The sequence below is a fragment of the Neolamprologus brichardi genome, chromosome 20 (assembly GCF_056152115.1).
Source record: "Neolamprologus brichardi isolate AB-2024 chromosome 20, ASM5615211v1, whole genome shotgun sequence".
NCBI lineage: Eukaryota > Metazoa > Chordata > Actinopteri > Cichliformes > Cichlidae > Neolamprologus > Neolamprologus brichardi.
Window position 1 is genome coordinate 29,875,441 of NC_142123.1, and position 19,931 is coordinate 29,895,371.

The following is a 19,931-nucleotide window of genomic DNA, read 5'->3' on the forward strand; positions in this document are numbered from 1 at the left end:
GTTTTACCTTCACTGCTGGTAAACAAATTAATGGTAGACTTTGCAAAATTAAATTAAGCTATTGCCAGTACATACACTAGCTAATCAATCACAGTATAATCAGCCGGCAGCTCAATGCATGGTCAAGATGAGAATACAAAGCAAGGTAATTTGCAGTAAGTTACTTTAAACGTAGCATTGCTGCTTGTGCCAGATGAGCTGGTCTGCATATTTTACAAAATACTGATCCTTTTAGCACATTTAGCACCACATTGAATCCTGAAGCTGATGGGCTACAGCAGCAGAAGGCCACACTGGATCCCTGCCAGGTAGGCAACAGGAAACTCCGGCTACAGTTTGAACAGGCTTTGTTCAGACGTGTTTACTTTCTAACAATAGATTTTTTTTTCTTCTTCTTGTTAATTTCTGCTACTTTCTGCAAACTTGCATGTTACTTAGCATCACCCTAATATAAATACACCATATTTAGGACTCATTTAACCTGAGCTGGTAACCTCAGTTAATCTAACCAGCAAGCCAATTAGCAGGCTGTACTTCTGTACTTCAGCCTTTCCAGCACAGTCAGGATTACAAAGAGCAGCGTACTTAGAACAGCAGGTTCCAGACGGAGTAAATTAAGCCAAGTAAGCCAACAGATACAAAACATGTCTTTGTGACCAGGTTTAAACAGCTTTTATTATAAGATGTGAATAGGGGTCAAAAGCTGAGAAATGTATGTTGACTTAAAGGGTTTAGATTTTGCTTTAGATTATTATTCATTTCACCCCATTTATGGATTTCCTGTATTTGCCAAGCTGGATTCAACAAGAATAATCTAACTGCAAACACTGTGTTACAGGTAAAACACTCAGTTTTAAAATCTCTGAAATAAAAAAGTCACTGTGTGTGTAAGTTTCCTTTCACATATAAACATTTTAAATACTGTGTATCTAAACTCCTTCTCCCCTTAGCTCCTGTTGAAAGAGTTTTCACATTCACATTTGCCATAAAACTTCCCCCTCAACCACAGCATGGTGACTTGGTGAAGTCCAGAATAGAGACAGACTGTTCATTTCAAGCAGAAGTGACAAAAAAATGGAGCAAAGGTCTCCAAACAGTCTCAATATTTTCCCAGCAGTGGCAAACATAAATGCCCAGAGCTGAGTTGCTCAAAGAGGAACATTATCGACTGCGTAATTATTGCGTTATTACCTGCAATATTTTAGGCAACTCTGCAGTCCAAAAGTGGACAAACGGGGTGAAAGGTTGTCCCTGGATTAGCTATGAAGAGTGGAATCAGTGTGGATACTTTTTAGCATTTTCTCCTGTATTTTACTCTGACCTGATGTATTAGTATGAAATTCTTTACGTAGAATCTTCAATCTTCACCTCCATATTCAGTTCAAAATCTCAAAGTACTGAATTAAAAAGTAATGCTTTAATGTAATGTCATGAGTAATCTGTATAACTGCTGCATTTTACTTAGAGAATTATATTAATATGCGATGTGACAGTTACAAAACTAATAATAAGTGTAACTTATTTGGTCACTGCCAGCACAGCTAAAAGTCAAACTGGATAAAATGTTAAGCATGATTCATCTGGTGTGCAGATGTTGAAGCAATGTGTGGTTGTCATTTTCACTCAGTGATGATGTCTCTGTGACAAAGATCAGACACATTTCCCAACTCGCTACTCTTCTCTCGTGCAGCAGGGAACTGGTTCAAAGTGCAGAGAGTTTGAGACACGTACACACACACGTACTGTCAGCATTTTGGACAGATTTAGGTACAGGAGCAGAGCAGCTCAGGACAGCATGATTTGGGGGATTCTATTGACCCTTATCTTCTAATGAGGCTTATCTATTGTTGTTCAATAGGGGGTATTTTAAGCGTTATATGACAGTATGTTTGCACTAAGTACCGCAGCAATTTCCTAATGTTGTAAACCTGCTCAACATTTGGCAATAAAACCCTTTCTGATTCTGATTCTGATTCTGATTCCATGTGTAACCAATACTGTTGTCAGACAATAACTATTAACCAATAAATGAGGCTGGCTTTCCACAGCCTAGCATACTCTTATTGGCCACTAATAAAGCTCTCCTGATAAAGATCAATATGCATGGTAACAAAGCACAAACCCAGGACTGTTGTTGTTCAGTGGTCCGTAACATGTTAACTGTCTGAATGTTAACATCATTTATTTTTAACTTTTCTTACATAGAAGGCGTTCCTGTGTGTGCTTGAAGAAGTTAATGAGTACCAACTAACGTTGCACAGCATTACTTGCTGTCAGAACATAATAATGTTTACTGCATGAACTGCACATGCAGAGTTCAGGCAACATGTCACATCACATGCATTTCATCACATACAGGGATTGGATGTGTCTGCCCTTTTACCCAAACAAGTTCGAATCTCCAACAAAACAATTGGAGTACAAGTGGCCTCATGAATATGCATTGTGTCCCCAGTGTGGGTGTTAACCTGGCCCTGCTTGGGTTTAAATATGCAGGCTCTGCCTTTGCCTCTGCCTGCAAAGCCTGATTACTCAGAGCGCACAGAAAAAGAGGATAAGAGAGTTTGTGCGTGTGCTTCGACGTAAGTATTATTCTCTTTTTTTAAATGGATTAGTTGTCAGGAGTAAATCTTTGTTCTGTTTACAGAATATCTGGTTACAATTGTTCCTTTTCTTTTAACAGACTCATCGACAACACAATATGGAAAACTTTGGCGAGATCATCCCATTTGCTAAGGAAATGCTGACACAGAGACCCAGCCGGAGCATGCTGAAGATCTACATGCTCGGCTCTACTCTGGCAATGCTTGGTATGGTCGGGGGACTGGTAGAGATGGCTTTCCTGCCCTTTGTGGAGAGAGATACTGAGGAGGATGAACCAGCAGAGCTTATCATCCTGAAGAAGAAGGAGAAGAAGCAGGTGCTGAAGCCACACACTGCCTCTGCTGATAGTGAAGATGCTGATGTGGTGGATACAGTAATGCCCGAGGAAAAAGCCAAATATCTTTTGACTTCAAGGCGGAGAAGCTCAGCCAACCGCTTACATGCTTCTTAAAGAAACTTTCTCCTCTTCACATAAATGGACACTAGAGATGATGGTAATGTTGGTAAATCAAGTCATTGTGTGGAAATGGTTCCTTCGCGCCCATTCATTATTTCAAAAATTGGTTAAATGTGCAGTTTGCTCCTGTTGACTGGGTAAAAAATGAGATGAGATACAGTGAAGACTGCGGGTTACAGTAACGTTGGCTGCTGGGCAGCAGATATTTGTGAATGTGATGTGATAGATGTGTTGTAAAAGTGGAATGTGTGTGATTAAATTTGTTTTGCACCCTAATAAAAATATATTTTTTTCTCCAAACAATTGTCTCAGACCATGACTTTAATATAATCTGTGGGGTAGGTTACTTCAAAGAGCGGACCTCATGTTATAATTAGCAAAAACAGAGAAAATGTAACTAAAAAGATGCAACTGATCTTTTAATCTCAATTTTCTTCATTTAATGCAATAATTTTAGAACTATGACTGGAAAATATATTTTAAAAAGTATCACAAATACCCTTTTCCAAGTACTTATTTTGTATTACAAATAACTAAAAGCCTGCTATATTAATTTTACAGCAGAGGATTTTCACAAATTAGAAGCAAGTTGAAGCAGGTGTAATTTTACAGATGAACACTCGGGGGCGACAGACAAACAAAGTGTGTGATACGATCGTGATACGGCGGAAATAACGTCATACAGTCGTGCCGTGTTTACCAACGGCGGCTAAACGGTGTTCGGAGAGATACAAATATAAATCTGGTCAAAAAAACGAGGAGATTTCTAATAACTGCCGATGGCGGATCCTGCGGTGGCGTCGGGAGGCCCTCTGAATGCGGGAGCGGTAAGAAATGTTTTTTTGGGTCACGGAGAGGAGGCGGATGTAGCATGCTTGGCTAACAGTCAGACTGCACTGAAGTCCTAATTCGATTTAACAACTTTAAATAAATATGATTTAGTCCGGTGAAAGCTTGAAATACGTTTTTATAGACTATAAGGTGGGTTAACTTTATCTATGTCAGTGCTTACCCTGTCTGAATAAATGTTTGTGTCCTTACAGTGACAGGAAGAGGTACGTTTTACGTGTTCTTTAGTCTTAACATATGGGCACATCCTCATCTAAATTACAGGTGTGAACAAATAGAGTCTATACCAATATCACAAACACTAAATTTAGGGAGAATGAAGGGTTTAGCAACACTTCTTGTATTTTTCATCGATATTTGGGGTAGACCAACAAACTGTTCGAGCTGTTCCCATCTGTCTGCTAACTACAAGGGATGGCTATTAATAATATTTTAGACAAGGTCAGTTTATTTATATAGCACCTTTATTATTAATAATAAAGTGGCACAACCATTCAGTACGGTTTAGTTTTATTTATATAGTGCCAATTCACAGCAACACCCCCCTTAAGGCGCTCTATATTATAGACAAAAAACCCTACAATAATACAAAGAAATCCAACAGTCAGACCACCCCTAGGCAGCTTTAATGTTTGTCTGTTTTGTTTGGCCTGTAAAGTATAAATCGTGCCTGTTTGGATCTAAAAATGCTGGCGGAAAAAAAATGAAAATTCAAAAAGAATGTTTGATCTTTGTTGATATCCCTGACGTTTACATGAGCTAACCATGCCACTAAGTCTGGATTCAAAATGTTGAGGACAGTCCAGTTTGTTTGTTTGTTTGTTTTTTCCCCAATAAATACAGCAGCAGATTTTAAACGTGTTTTCTGTCCACATGGTTGAGGAAGGTTCAGTGAGCATTTGCAGTATGTGTTATCACTTTGACTGTTGCAGCGGTCTCCAGTGTAATCAATGGAGTGAGCATTGCAGTTTGGAGCTGCTTTAGTACCTCAGGGACAATGCAGTTTGCTGCAGTGGCAAAAATTAAATCTCTCAATTACACAAATATATCTTACAGAAACATGTCCACCATCCCAAGCTTACTAAGAGCTGGATGATGAATTAGAACAATACATTTTAATATTAACATAAAATTAATCTTATAGAATTGATTCAGATAAACAAAACGTCTTTTTAAATCACCCAGAGCCCAAATATTCTCCCACTTTCACCACCAGCACTGGGAATGTTTAATATGTCTGTTCAGTAAGGACTCTTGAGAAATGTTTGTGAAATGTAGAAAATATGATGATTTTGTAGGTTTAATGGCTCCTTGCCACTATATTTGTTAAAAGTCACATTTATTTCTAACATTATAGTAATAGCCCTCATAACCTTAGTGTATGTGCACATTGTTGGCATATTGGTGTGCCCACCAAGCAAAGGGAATAACATACACTGTGTGGTAAATTTGCAAGGCTCATTACTCATTACTCTCTGTTTGTTATACTTCAAATTACAAAAGCTAATGTCCATGTGCCCCTTAGCTGTAAGTCAATTAAAGATTCTGGAACCATGTGTCTGTTTATTTAGCCTTTTAAAGAATCCTTTATTCCCAAGTGTGTTGTGACTATAGTGAGATATTTTTCTCATGAAGACAACAGCATATCTATGTATTTCTGTTGTATACCCTTATTCACATTTATTTTATTTCCAGCGTGGAAGTGCTGGTAAAGCAACTTCTAGCCCAGCAGAAAACTACCTCCTGGCACGCCGTCGCACTCTGCAGGTCGTTGTCAGCGCCCTGTTGACTGAGAGTGGCTTCGAGAGTGCGGAGAAGGCAGCTGTGGAAACCCTAACTGAGATGTTGCAGAGCTGTATGTATGATTTTTAAGTGTACACCATCCACTGGGAAAGCTGTAAATCTTTAAGTGCCACTTTTACAATATATATCTGAACACCAGTGCAAGTACACCTCACTTTATTTAACCTACTTTCTTAAATAAACACCAACGGGAACAATTTTGGTAGAAGTTGGTGAAAAAAAGCTGAGAAACTGACATAACTGAGCCCCTGTAGACTATTTTCAGAGCAGACGTTTCTTGAATTTGCAGTTGGTTGTTGATTCGTGTTTACAGAACTGATTGTTTTTGTCTCTGTTTTTAGATATTACTGAAATAGGTCGATGTGCCAAAGCGTACTGTGAACACACAGCCAGGAGCGTCCCGACACTGTCAGACACAGTGGTCACGCTTATTGAAATGGGTAAGACCTCCTATAACACATATGGATTAAACGTTGCTAAGGGAACACAATACTGATTCGATTTATTCTGCTTGTGTCATTAAAGGTTTCAATGTTGATACTTTGCCCATATATGCTAAACGATCACAAAGGATGGTCATAACCGCCCGTAAGTAGGAACTCAGCTCTCCATTATTAGTATGAAAATGAATGACTTGAGACCTTTTGATCCAGTGGTTTTAGATGTGAAAAATGTTTATTTATTTATTTTTAAATTTCAGCTCCAGTGACAAATGCTCCTGTGACTCCCAAAGCGCTGTCAGCTGGACAGAAACGCACACATCCAGCCCACATCCCCAGCCACTTCCCAGAATTCCCCGACCCTCACACGTATATCAAAACACCTGTGAGTCAGAACTTTTCCACTTCATCATGGAGATCCCTAGAAAGCTGGATTGTGTATTATAGAAGTACAACTGTACTAAAAAGTAAGCCACTTAAGAGTTTTTCTTCCTGTAGACTTTCAGGGAACCCGTGTCAGACTACCAAGTGGTGAGAGAGAAGGCAGCAACTCAGAGGAGAGACGTGGAACGAGCACTTACACGCTTCATTGCCAAGACTGGAGAAACGCAAAGCCTATTCAAAGATGACATCACTACCTTCCCATGTGAGTGATTCTCAGTAAGCTGATCTTTATTTAAAGACAGATTATGTCCTGTGATTACTGAATGAAGCATGCTGCATTTTCACGAGTTCTGCTTCCTGTGATTGTCGTCAGTAATCGCAGCGCGGCCGAGCACCATCCCATATCTCAGTGCCCTCCTGCCCTCAGAGCTGGAACTGCAGGCTCTGGAGGAGACGGACTCCTCTGAGCAGGATGACCAGACTGATGGCGAGAACACAGCAGGAAACGCCATTACTGTAAGTCTCCATGGCCGGGACCTGGTGTGCTATATATATATATATAGTATATATGGTATAAACAGCATATATAGACATTGTAAAGCAAATTAATATCTTCTTGGGATATTTCACAAAATCCTGAATGTTTGTTAAATGAAAATTGTATCACACATTAAAATTTTAAGCAACAGAAAAAAAATTGCTGCTGCTGGCAGGCCTACAGAATCATCTGATCTCTAAATGTTTGTGGCGCTTCTCTTACTGTTAATGTAGTGACAGGGAAAGATCTGTTGCAGATTAGCCTGAACAAATTTAGGTGAGAATCTGATCTACTTCATTACCGTGATAACAGAATTTCAGGGTCATTTTTTTTCAGTATTAAGCTCCATTAGTTGCACAGGGTTATCAGATTTTCAGAGAGAATATTTGTCTCAGTACAGATGCTCAAGTATATTAGCAAACACGTGGGAGAAGTTTCTCAGAAAACCAGTAGATTTTCTTATTCTGCCCTTTCATCTGCATTCTTAGGAACTGAAAGCTACTCATCCTTCTATAGACTTTAATAATGGAGCTTTTGTGAACATTTATTTGAAGTAAGAAGAGGCTTTATGAAACTGAAGTAATTTCAACATGGGGATTTTGATGTCACAGTGCATTTCCATGTTCTGGTTGAGTTCTGTTGCCATCAAGACGTCACAAAATTTAAAGTAATTGTTTTCAAATGGGAGAGTTTTGTTTATGCTGAAAATGTATACTTGAAAGTTGATATCATCCTCATATTTACCCTTTAAATTGGACCTATAATGCTTCTTGTTTATTTTCTACCCTGACTGTTACAATGGTGGATGCTCATATTAAAGAAGTTTCAAACAAAGATTCAGCACAGGTGATCTGTGAGCCAAAGGCCTGAGCTTTTGGCTCACAGAGTCTTGGCTCTGTATGATGGTGAGAGAGTTGTGAGAGTGGATATTCTTAACAGAGCACATAGCTCTGGCTGTGAGCACAGAAGCCCCAGCCATCTGCAGTTTGTTTAGGAGGTGCTGCCAAATTTAAGGTGGCTGGATGTTTCTGGGGATTGATTTGATTGAATTTAGGGGGCCATACAAAGAGTCCAGTAAAAGATTAATAAGGATTATTTTGAATGTTGTGCATAACAGCCCCCCTTTAAATGTGAAAATACAGCCAAGGAACAGCTCAGCTTAACAGAGTGACTAGAAATGGGATGAATTAGCTAGCAGCTAAAATATTAAAATAAAGCTAATGCACTTCTGAAGCTAGGAAACGTACTTCATTCACTTAATACATACCAAAAACAAACAAGTAGTGTTTCATGCTCTAATTACTTATCATTAGTATCCTGGTTAATGCTGGAAATCAAACTGTCATTACTTTACATTGATTTCAAAGAATTCATAATTGTGTAAATGACTTTCAGTGTGTTGATAGGGTACCTGTGTGTCCATATTGCAATCATTATGTTCAGCTAAGCTAATCACATCTAAAGTGGCATTTATACATCTGCATGAAGCCCACACCCAGAGCTACATCATAACAGGTTGCATCCAATCCTAACTTAACTCTGATTCAAGTTTTCTATTTACCATGTAGTTATACGTTGGTACCTATGCCAACAGTTAGCAAGAAGTTTCCCAGAATGCCCTTCAAATATACCACTGCTAATATTGATTGTTTTACATTTCCACCATTCAGGATGATCCAGGAGCTGACAAAGAGAATTCCATGCTTCCTCCCAGCGGCGTAGTTCCATCCACCAAGGCTAGTGAGGACAATGTAATCGACAACCCGTATCTCCGGCCGGTCAAGAAACCCAAAGTAAGGAGGAAGAAATGAGAAGGGACGAGGCTTAAAGCAACAGACTCATATCTGCTCCAGTCTTTGGTGCTTACAACAGTCCAGTCAGTGATTCCCTGCACAGGGGAAGTGGCCCGGGGTTGAAACCTGCTGCGTGAGCTGAGACCAGCGACTGCTTTGCCTCAGCAGCGGGACCAGTACTGCAGACTGACTTCCACAGAAGATGGCTTTTTTTTTTTTTTTTGGGTTAAGTGTCACTTTTTCAGCTGTTTAAAAATCTGTCCTACATTATTTTGTAAGCAACATCTTTATGTAACATACAGGTCACATAGGAATTCTGTCATTTTGTAATTAAAGGAAATAAGGTTTCTTTTAAAAAAGAAAAAAAAAACCTTACATGTTCATATTTTGTTTATATTTTAAGGGGAAAGACAAAAAACATCTTCTTGCTTCGCCAGTGTCACGATAGGTTTCCATGTAAGCCCTTCAGGGTTAATAGTACAAACTCAGGTAGGCCACTCTGCTCCTCTGTTTAAGGTACTCCTTTTCACTGGCAAGCTGTGGGAGGAAAATAAAATATGTATATCACTATTTTTTTGGTGCAGCAACATGTAGTTTTGTACAGGTATAGGTGACGAGCACACCTAATATCACACCAAATTAACAGGCTTACAGCTAATGAGTTTATCATAGAATCAGCACATCTAAAGAGAGACAACATTTCTGATACTAGAGAGATATCTGTGGTCTTTATGTATAAGCTGGCTGTGCCTTTTAAGTTTTTGTAACAACAAAATTAAGGCCATGAAATTTCTCAACTTGCTTCGCTCACCTTCACCCTGAGTGACTTCTTGCCTATTTGAGGCAGGCTGGACCAGTCCGGTCTCCCAAAGCACATGGGCCAGCTCACTTTCCTGTTTGTCACTCTGTCGTCGGCATACGTCCCAGGGCTGTGTCACAAAATAACATCTGTCAGCTCAGTTTAGCACCGTAACATTTCAGCCACGTGTCAGTTTCTCTCTGTCTCACCCTGGACTCCTCTCAGATGTACACGGTGTGGGTTTGAACCTCTGTGCTTTTGAGTTGAAAGCTATTTTGCCAGGAGGAGAGACCCTAGAACCACTTTGATCCTGCTGGTACTGCCACGGTGAAGGGGTCACTGCCTGGTGATCAGAAAGATTATAAAGATCTTCATATTAAGCGTTACATATTAAAAAGCCAGTAGCAGGTTTATACTTGCACAGAAAATGTTTTGACAACCCCCCCAACAAGTACAATACAGCAACTTCTAACTATGTGACTTAATTTGGTTTTAATTTCACCAGATAGCTGACAGAGTAATGAAGATTTATTGCCAATACTGTAAGCAGACCAGTCATGCTAATGTAAACAGTCATAGAGCAAAGGCCCATTAAGAACCAGGAAAAGATTTGAGTAAATTTGTGTTGCATTTTGATCATTTTCACATCAACAACTTTATATTAAGTGAAGTTATTAAGTTATTCATACCCCACAACTTTAGCTAACTTTAACTGTGTAAAAAAAGATGAAAATTGCAAGCATAAAATACTTCCATGATAAAATTCCCAGCTTTATAGTATTTTTTTAAGCATGTTTACATCCTGGAGCTCATCTGAATCACTGAACTGGACCTCTTGTGTCCTCTCAGTCCTTTTTGATGCATTTGAAAAAACCCCGTAAAACATGGTTTGTCCAACATGTTTATACTTAATTTTAGGTGAGCAAAGTTCTAGTCTTCTGTTAGTCTGTTACTTAACATTGGCTGTATCCCAATTCAGGGTCTGCAGCCTTAAAGTACGCAGCCTCAACGATCCTCAAGGGCCGAGTACTTAAAGACCGCTAAGGCCGGAAGTGCGAGGCTTGTGAAATGGGACGGTCTAGCCTCCGTAGCGCTGCCCAGGTTGCCTAGCAACCACGATACTAACAGCTGGAAACGTTTCATACAGCTTTGTTTGACAGAAATGAAGGAGAAAATCTTTTGTTCATTTGTTTGTTTGTTTCTACATGAGCTTTGATCATTCTCTGTAAGATTAAGGTCAGCTATTGGACGGCGTATATTTTAAAGTAAAGGCTTTAAAACCAAGTTAGTACAAATGTCACTAATGTCACATAACTTTGCCGACATGTGGCCAACAGTAATGTTTTAATGTTCTTCGTTATTAAACATTTGCACATAAATAAGTGACATAATATTCAGTACTTAAAGTTTACTCTTCGGGCGCCCCTCATCCGCTGTTTTTTTTCGGCAAAATTATCCACACCCACATGCATTCTGGGATATGTTGGGCCACAAAGTCTACACCGCCACGTCCTTAAAATTCAGGGAAATGAAGGACGCATTTGAGGGCCGCATTTCGAGCAGCCTTCGAATTGGGACAGCCTTCGTCGCGTCGCTGTGACGTAATCGGCCCTAAAATGCGGCCTTTGAGGCTGCAGACCCTGAATTGGGATACAGCCACTAATTACAAAGTATATGTCTTTGCAAAGTACCTGTCCTGTCTGTTTGCTAATTGCTAATCAACAGTTGATAAATTAGTACTTTACTCCCTCATCCTAATTATCAATGGTATAAAATTTGGATGAAGTCCTCTTATGAGGCCTTGAGCTGGGCATTTTTGCCACCTTGGTGTTTTCATATCAGATGTGATAACTGAGGAGTGGGTTTAACTGTAAAACCACAAACTTGTCACGAATTGAACTTAAGCTCTTTTCTGACTCTTGGAATGATCTTATTTTGAAAAACTGACTTAATCCTCTGTTCAATATAATCAGAAACTAGTGCATGAGTTCCCAAAGTTAACAGGAAAGTGTTCACTAAGGATGCAGAGCAAGGTGGCCAAAGGCCAATTTCTATCCAACTGGAAGTCCTTTTCCAGCCACAGAGGTCAGACCTGGAAGCTCCCTCCATCTTTTATACATTCTATCGTCCTAGTATCATTTTTGCCTCCAAAAAACCAATATATTTAAAAAATACAATACCATGATAACAAGTAAAAAACCTTTAAGAAACCGCTGGGCAATATGAAGATGTCCTAAGATAGTCACTTCATGGCAACATGGAAATAAATGTAGAGGTTTGGGCCAAAATGTCATAATATATCAAAATCTGAACCTTAAAAAAGACCGAACTCATGAAAGGATTTCCAAAGAAGAAATCAAGGGAGCAGTAGGGTGGCTTTCTCACAGGCTTCTCTTTTTGCAAACCAACTTATGTTTGTAACCACTCCTGCTGGCCTTAGAAATTTCAGACACTTATGCAGTGGAGCTAGTTTCAAGTCCTGGAGGCACTGACCATCGTTAATACAGGCTAAGGCTGTAAGTAGACAGTCCAAGTGGAACGACCCTTAGGCTGATATACAGTAAGGCTGTTAATACACTTCTTAATGTGCTCTCAGTATAACAGGAAACTTCTTTGTGTAACGCACCTTGTTACAAGGCGGAAAGCGCACAGCAGTCCTTGCAGAGAGACTATATCCTTTCTTACTCCCAGGTGTCTTCTGTAGGTCATAAACTATGGTGCCAAACTGTGACAGAAAGGGAAAGTTTATTAATGGAAAACACAAGAGAGAGGTGCAGGCAAGGTGGAGCAGGTTGATTTGAAGCAGCAAAGTTGAAAGGGCAGGTTTACAACGTGGTAGTGAGACCTGCTACAATATGTGGTTTGGAGAAGGTGGAAACAAAGTTCAAAGGGGCAAGGCTGAGGTGAGACAGAGGATGTTGAATGTGAAGCACAAGACAGGAGAAAAACAGGAAGACCACAGAGCAGCTTCATGAATGTAGTAAAGGAGGATGTGAGGAGGGTTGGTGTGACAGAAGAGGATATTAATATTTGGTCAGATGGATACTTAAAGGGTGCAGCCGTTAAAGGAAGAGGAAGCAGATGTTAATGAGCAAGGCAAACTACCAACAAACATTTAGAAGCACTACTTTATGAAACAAGTATGTAAATAATTATTCTGAATATACCATTCATTCACCAAAAGTCAGCCGCAGCTGGCCTGCATCTCAATGCACTTACTGTAGCTGACTTATTTTGAAGCATCACCTAAATTAACTTTAACGGTCACGTGGACATAAAAACTGCATGCATAGAAAGAAAGGGGAAAATATGTAAAACAACTTGTGGAAGTACCCCTTAACTCTTTCTCTCACACACAAACCTCGTGGTTGTCATAGCTTCCCGGGCCGACATGTGGCGGTCCCTGTTGTGCCATTTGGTTTCCCAGCCGGTCTGGCGCGTAATGGAGAGGAAACAGCCTCCTCTCCAGTGAGCTCCCAAAACACACTCTCTGAGCAGGAGCGGTCAGCATCGTTGAAGCAAACGTTTGGTAACGTAACGAAAACCCAAGTAGGAGGAAAAATACTGCTAGCTACTTTCTAGCTGTCCAACACCTGTGACCGTCGTAGTGTTTCTGCTTGCTGTAACTATGGCAACCGAGCAGCATACCCTGTTCAACGCTGATTGGTCAACTTTATTAAAGCTCCCACATTTCGATAGGCTTGGATTGACATTATGCGTGGCGGATAGCTTGCATTTATGCTTGATCAAGAGTTGGGAAAACTGCACTCAGTTAATACACAGCATTTTTTCATCCCAGCATTGAACCTCTCTAGTTTTATGAATTTGCATATCTAAATTTTAAGACGCTTCCCCACTTAAGTAGCGATGCCCATCCCGTCGAACAGAAACATCCGCTTTACCCTGCATTTAGTTTGCAACTGAGGGGCCCACAACTTCAGAATTACTTAGGAATTTATAGATTTATTTGCAATTAAACAAATCATATTGTACTTCATTGCAAATGCACGTCAATATTTTTTTTTTGAAAACAAGGCACTGTTATTAAAATAGCTGATAACCCAGAAGCAAAGGGTAAACCTTAAAGGCAAATGAAATCCTTTTATACAAATAAATTATTTGCCAAGAAAACATTGGATATCAGTGTTGCCATTTAAGCCATGACAAGTGGCCACAGAACTGAATCCAAGGTATGTTATTGGGAAAAACAGCAGCACTACACAACACATCACAAATGATCATTTATATACACAGGCACTTCTTTCATTAACAGTAGTTTTTAAATTACAGTTAGGCCGGGGAAATTAAAATAAAAAATAAAAAATTAAGAACTGAGGTCTGAAACGGTCCTACAGCATTTAGCGATCACATTCGTGTTGGCAAGGAAGTCATTCCATGATATGTGTGCAAATTATTTTAGTAAAAATACTAGCTGTATCTGGCACACGCTCTAAAATAATAGTCATAAAAAATACACTCTGGAACCTGTAAAATATGGCAATATGACGTGGAATGTGCCAAAATAACTGTGGAAGGACTCAAAAGAAACATACATTACAGAAAAAGACCCAAAAACACAAAAGCTAGAAGGCAAAGGGATACTTTCTTTGATCAACAAAGGGGCACTCAAAAACTGAGGAGTGGATGTTCTTACTTTTTTTTTTTTTAGTAAAAAAGTGATTTACTCTGACTGAGGCACTGAAATTGATGGGCCTTTGGGGTCATCAAAACGATCCATGGTGTTAATCTGCATGATCATGTGCAGACCGTACACTAAAATTAGCAGCGTAAGGAGCACAGTCACCAGTCCCATCCAAATTGCTGGGGTGAAGAAGCTTGCACAGTCACTGGCATAGGAGAAGTTTGTGCTGTTGGCCAACCCAAAGCCCTGAATCTGTATAAAAAACAGAAAACAATTATTTAAGAAACCCTTCATCAACACCATGCATTGGTGTTTGACTTTAAAATTAGCAAATGCAGCACTAAATTTGTACCTGGAAGTCAATAAAATTTAGCTTCCATTCAGATGAATTTCTGTCTGTTGTGTTTGGGTGGAGCAGGGCATCTCCGAAGTTGGCGACAGACTGGCAATGAAAGGAATACTCTGCGGGAGCATAGATGTCACGGCTCGCGATGTAAGATGCACTGAGGTTAGCGAACTGCAGCTCAACTGCATCCAGGGAGAACCATTCTCGTGCAGAGACAGGATAGAAACGCTTGCTCATTGAAAAACTGGAGATCAGCAAGAGAAGGATGGTTAGAAAGCGCATCAGTGTAAAAAGCACAATCACTGTTTAACTATTCTTTCCAAACTAGTTGTTCTAAACTCTTACATATCCGTGAAGGATTTTAAAATAAACTGATGCTAGCAGTGATATTAAAAATATAGTATATTTTTTAAAAGTCTGAAACATTAAACATTACATGGAAATAATATCTCTACTGCAGAGATAGAGAAAGTTATTTTTGCCTTTTTAGAAAACAAGAAAACTTTGTTTTTGAAAAAGAGAACTGTCTTCAAATGGAAGCCGTGATTTCAGGAATTTCAACAAAATACTTCATTTTTTGAAATGCGTTCTTACTAAAAATTTAACAGGAAGATCCCATTTATCACTTAAACATAAATCCACATTAATTTAGCAACCCTATTTATAAAAATGCCTCAAGATGATCATTTTATGAACTCTGTTGTGTGATACGAAAGCTGTAAAAACATCAAATTGCTTAATACTTGCACAAAGGCTTGGCCTCCTAGTTGTGTAAGTTTCTATGTTGAAACTAGACAGAAAATAGTCCTCGAGCTAAAATGTCCATAGTGACAAACCCCCACTGCTCACTGCTTCCAAGATGTGTGCAAAATATAAATAACTAAACTGCATCAGCTACAAACAAAGTGAACCAAATGACCAGCTGTTGACTCCAAGATTTTAAATGTCAGGTAAATGTCATTTTGTGTTTCAATTGAAGAACAAAGTGATCTCTTAGAGAAAGCAAAGCAACAGAACGCCTCATTCATGCCAGCACTGTGCTGCACCCATTAGTACACACTGTCACTCACAAACTTCTTTTTAAACAGGGTGTGGGCAGAAGCAGCAGCGGCTCAGCTAGATTTAAAGCCACACACACTGAAAGAACCGGTTTGGAAAAGCAGGGCTGTAGAGCGTGATATTTAAACAGTAAATAAAAATACATAGAAATACTATTGCTGTGGTACATTGAGCACAAAATTGAAAAGCACATCCTGGGGACACGTAAGAGTTATTAACTAATTGAAAAGGTACAATTTTGAATCTTTAATAAGCAACTTTTTGCCTTACCTTAATGTAAAGCCTGATTGGTAAGTAAGCACAAGCCTGAAATGAGAAAAAAATAAAACATGCAACTGATTATTTCTCTTTAAATAACAAAAAAACAAAAACAAAAAAACGTAAACTCATCACAGGCTGGATATCGCTTTGGGAAATAATGAAAGGCCACTTTACCGCGAGGTCCTGCCATTGCACAGTGATCCAACAAAGGAAGGTTCACCCTGAGCAAGGTCGATCCATGGTGAGCTCGGACCCAGTCTGACAGTGAGATTTTGAGCCCACAGCATTATGCAGGGACCACCAGATACATTAAACATGATGGGAGGCTTAACTTGAGGTTCAACTGCTTGTAGCAAGGACCGACCCACTGACTGATCAGAAATCGGGGTTTCTGAAATCACCTGCAAAGTTATCAAAATGTTGTTCATTCTCAAAAAAATACCCAAACATTGAGAATGTGTTATAATGTGGCACGTTTTGACTAATTTTAAAAACATACTCGTGATGGCTGGAATCCCGTGTATATTGCCGTGTATGGGATGTTTTTCGCTTTCATTGAACTCAGAACTTTTCCAATAATTTCATCTGTTGACAGCAAAATGCATTCAAATTATACACAAATCAAAATATAACATATAATGCTGACTACAATTATACATGTTTGTAATTGTAAACGTCATATACAGTTATAAATGTTTTTAATCCTCAGCACTTAAAAACATACCATTCTCATGTAGGACTTCCTTGCATGACTTCTGTAAGCTACAAAACAACAAAAAGAATAGACTTTAAGTATTAATTAAAAACAGATAACTGATTATTCAATATAACTTTGAACAAAACAAAATCTCACCTGCTACAATAAGGAAGATTGATGAGCAGGAGGTTGCTGACAGACGTTTTGATAGTCAGATGTGAGAGAGTGTCTGCATCGACGAGCACAGGCGAAACACCGAGCTTCTCCTGCAGCAGAGCTGCCATGTTGAAGGAACCAGACCACTCCAAGGCAGGCAGTGTCACTTTTGAGGCAGAAGACTGCATTGCATCCTGAAAAGGATCAAGTGGGCACAATTATCAGTCTCTGTTTGTCTAGGAAAAAACTATATTAATTTTGGACTAACATATAGGTTATAAAAACATACCTCAATGTTTTTAAAGGCACTATCCTCCTTATTCCCAAATACGCCACCAAAGACTGTGAAGTCATCTTTGCTTAACTAAATACAAAAAAGGAAATGTTTCTTGAATTCAGGAAGACTTTAATAACTAAAACATTTACCAGTCCCATTAACCCACGAGCAATTATTTTAGGAGCTAAATTGACTGAATGCCATTCATAATCAGACATTATTTTAACGGAATTCTTTTTTAATGGCTCAGTTTGTATTTATCAATCTTAAAAAAAAATACAGCCTGTACAAATTACATTAATTTAGACAATTATTATCTGCTACTTCTTCCATTTTCTTTGTTTCAGTAATACTAGGAAAAACTAAATTTCAAATCTTAATGTCTGTTTGAGTGACTTGTTGTGTGTATGCATGACAGTATGCTAACGTGCCAAAATATGAGTGAACTGGCGGCTCCACGATACCTCAATTGACAACAAACTGGAATAAAATCAATGTCACGTTCACGCTTTTCACGCAAGCTACATCTAAAGGAATATCTTGTTTGTGCTTGTGTAGTTGATTAAAGGTTATAGAGGATTTACAATGACAATTTCATGACGATTACAATCACGATTAAAAATATCACATGGGAAAATATAAATATATGGCTCAGTCACAACACTGAGTGTTCACCACCACCACAAAAAAAAAGACCCAATGTATCACAGAGGAACAGAGAAATGGGAAGTGATGCCAAAACTCACTGTCACACCACACTGTTGCAGTGTCACATGGGAATGCAGTACAACTACCCCATTTTGCACAACTTGCATATAAAATGACTAGCTTTCAAATCAACAAATGGTGAACAAATTAGTGACATAAACATATCCATTACAGAGCCAGAATCTAGTTTATGTGCCAGGTACTGACCTTGTCCTGCAAGAACAGCAGCACAGTGTGGGAGCCAGAGCTGAAGGCAGAGGTGAGGTAGGCACTCAGCTGCTCATAAGATGCTATATGACCAGCTGTAGGTGAGGCCAGTGGTGGCAAGCTAAACACAGAAAAAAAAATAAAGATGAATTGTGATATTAAGTGGTTCAGTTGCATTGACACATTTTTTGAAAATGCTGAAAATCCCAGTGGCTTTTATTATGAAGCACAGTACTTCATTTTTAAAAGAGACCCATTAGTCAATCAAATGAATCTTCTGAATAGGCCCCAACAAAACTGTGTTTCCTGTAAAGCTGGCATAGCATAATACACATATAAGAAATGTCTAAATAACAACAACAAAAATAAAAATAACGAATCGGATATTCATCCTATCATCAAAGAAAACAATTTTGGTATATCAACCTTGCTTTGTCCTCCTGCTTAACACACCACCTCATACAGTAGTATACTTCCACATTTTAAACTCCTGTGTGCATCATCATAAGGAAGTGTAGTACCCTAGCAAAACTCACTGTCTGTAGTGTAAATGTGTTTGATCTTACAGCTTACTTTGCTTTTTGCAGATGAAGATCAACAACATCAGAATAAACATATCTACTAGTGCTAAAGAGCGTCAGGTTAGGGGTTAAATCAGGGAGACTCGTTACTTCTGTGGGTTATTTCAAAATTAAGAAATAAAAGGACGGCCATTATGAACAAATTGTAACAAAACGCACAAGCAAATCTCTACAATTTATGTGTAAATACTCCTCTATATATTTAGCATCTAGACTTTAAACGATTGGTGTTTACTAGGTTTGCTGTAAATTTCTAAGTTAATTTGTAATTTTTTGTAGTAACCTGTAAATTGTAAATACTGTAAAACTTTTTCTGTCATTTAATAGTCGGGCATTGCACAGCTACAAGCATTTCACCCCCATGTCATACTGTGTATGGTTGTGTGTGTGTGACAAATAAAATTTGAATTTGAATAGGTTGGGCAGCAAAGTAGCTAGAAGAGTTAGCATTCGCGTTAGCATACAAGATAACTTTGCCGGTAGTTAAAGTGAGTTTTGCTGAATCAATAAGTAAGAAAAACTAAATATTACCGTTCACTGGACCACATAAGAAAAGGCACTTGAGACGTGGCGCTCCCCAAGGCGAAAAAAGGGGCGAAAAGTAGAATATAAACACCCATTAACCGAGTGCAGCTCCTCGAACCTGCCATTTTCGTTTAGACTTTTCCGTAACTCTATGCTCACGTGACCCACACCACCTGACAGTCATGTGCCGAAGAGATGACTTCCTGCTTATTTCATTCAGCCCGAACAGCCCGCAGCAGCTGCTGACACCAATGACACACTACAGCTTTGCTCTCGGCAAGAACAGTTGAACATTTCCAGGAGAGAAAGCGCTACAGTACCACAAGCTGACCATCAGCACATTGCTTAGCAGAACAATTGTACCAAAAGTATGGTGTGCGTGTGTTTGTGTGTACATGTGTGTGTGCGTTTAAACAAATACTGTAGTCTTCCATTATTACTTCATTTATATCCATATTTTCTTTTTTTCACACTTTCATTTAGGGCGTAGACAATTGTCCAAGATACTCTTAAGCGTTTAAGAGTTAAAGTGTCAAATTCCCTCTTTGTTTCATGTCCTAACAATTACAAATAAGTAATTAAGTAAATAATAAATAGGTAAATAAATCAGTCTAAACATTTCTTTAATTGAAAAGCCACTCCTCGAAAAAATAAAAAATAAAAAACAACAACAATCCAACAACCCTCTATGAGCAAACACTTGGTGTCAATGGGAAGGAAAAACTCCCTTTAAACAGGAAGAAATCTCCAAGAGAACCAGGCTCAGAGACGGGCAGCCGTGTGCTGCAATGGGTTGGGGTGATGG

The 19,931-nt window shown here is 39.0% G+C and overlaps 4 protein-coding genes across 5 annotated transcripts; 2 read left to right on the forward strand and 2 right to left on the reverse strand.

Annotated features, from left to right (window-relative positions):
* The first annotated feature begins 2,501 nt into the window (after positions 1-2,501).
* On the forward strand, positions 2,502-3,364 carry g0s2 (G0/G1 switch 2). Its single transcript, XM_006794006.2, has 2 exons — positions 2,502-2,582; positions 2,684-3,364. Exon 2 carries the CDS (start codon positions 2,702-2,704, stop codon positions 3,053-3,055), a length of 354 nt encoding a protein of 117 aa, XP_006794069.1. The 5' UTR covers positions 2,502-2,582; positions 2,684-2,701; the 3' UTR covers positions 3,056-3,364.
* A 378-nt stretch (positions 3,365-3,742) lies between these two features.
* Positions 3,743-9,288, forward strand: taf8 (TAF8 RNA polymerase II, TATA box binding protein (TBP)-associated factor). Of its 2 annotated transcripts, XM_006794004.3 has the most exons (8): positions 3,743-3,888; positions 5,606-5,765; positions 6,055-6,153; positions 6,239-6,301; positions 6,414-6,538; positions 6,652-6,799; positions 6,911-7,053; positions 8,746-9,288. In XM_006794004.3, exons 1-8 carry the CDS (start codon positions 3,841-3,843, stop codon positions 8,884-8,886), a joined length of 927 nt encoding a protein of 308 aa, XP_006794067.2. In that variant the 5' UTR covers positions 3,743-3,840; the 3' UTR covers positions 8,887-9,288. The 2 variants fall into 2 exon arrangements, with proteins under 2 accessions (XP_006794067.2, XP_087690099.1); XM_087833973.1 differs by lacking the exon at positions 3,743-3,888 and having other exon boundaries at positions 5,304-5,765.
* LOC102779651 (ciliary microtubule-associated protein 3) lies at positions 9,051-13,297 on the reverse strand. The gene is made up of 5 exons (XM_006794005.2): positions 13,029-13,297; positions 12,294-12,392; positions 9,877-10,010; positions 9,680-9,797; positions 9,051-9,405 (listed from the first exon to the last, which is right to left on the reverse strand). The coding sequence occupies exons 1-5, from the start codon at positions 13,176-13,178 to the stop codon at positions 9,340-9,342; spliced, it is 567 nt and encodes a 188-aa protein (XP_006794068.2). The 5' UTR covers positions 13,179-13,297; the 3' UTR covers positions 9,051-9,339.
* A 313-nt stretch (positions 13,298-13,610) lies between these two features.
* On the reverse strand, positions 13,611-19,290 carry LOC102779078 (V-type proton ATPase subunit S1-like). Its single transcript, XM_006794003.3, has 10 exons — positions 19,133-19,290; positions 18,021-18,141; positions 17,118-17,192; positions 16,829-17,022; positions 16,700-16,737; positions 16,475-16,560; positions 16,150-16,376; positions 15,985-16,020; positions 14,662-14,899; positions 13,611-14,561 (listed from the first exon to the last, which is right to left on the reverse strand). The coding sequence occupies exons 1-10, from the start codon at positions 19,249-19,251 to the stop codon at positions 14,349-14,351; spliced, it is 1,347 nt and encodes a 448-aa protein (XP_006794066.2). The 5' UTR covers positions 19,252-19,290; the 3' UTR covers positions 13,611-14,348.
* Positions 19,291-19,931: the final 641 nt, after the last annotated feature.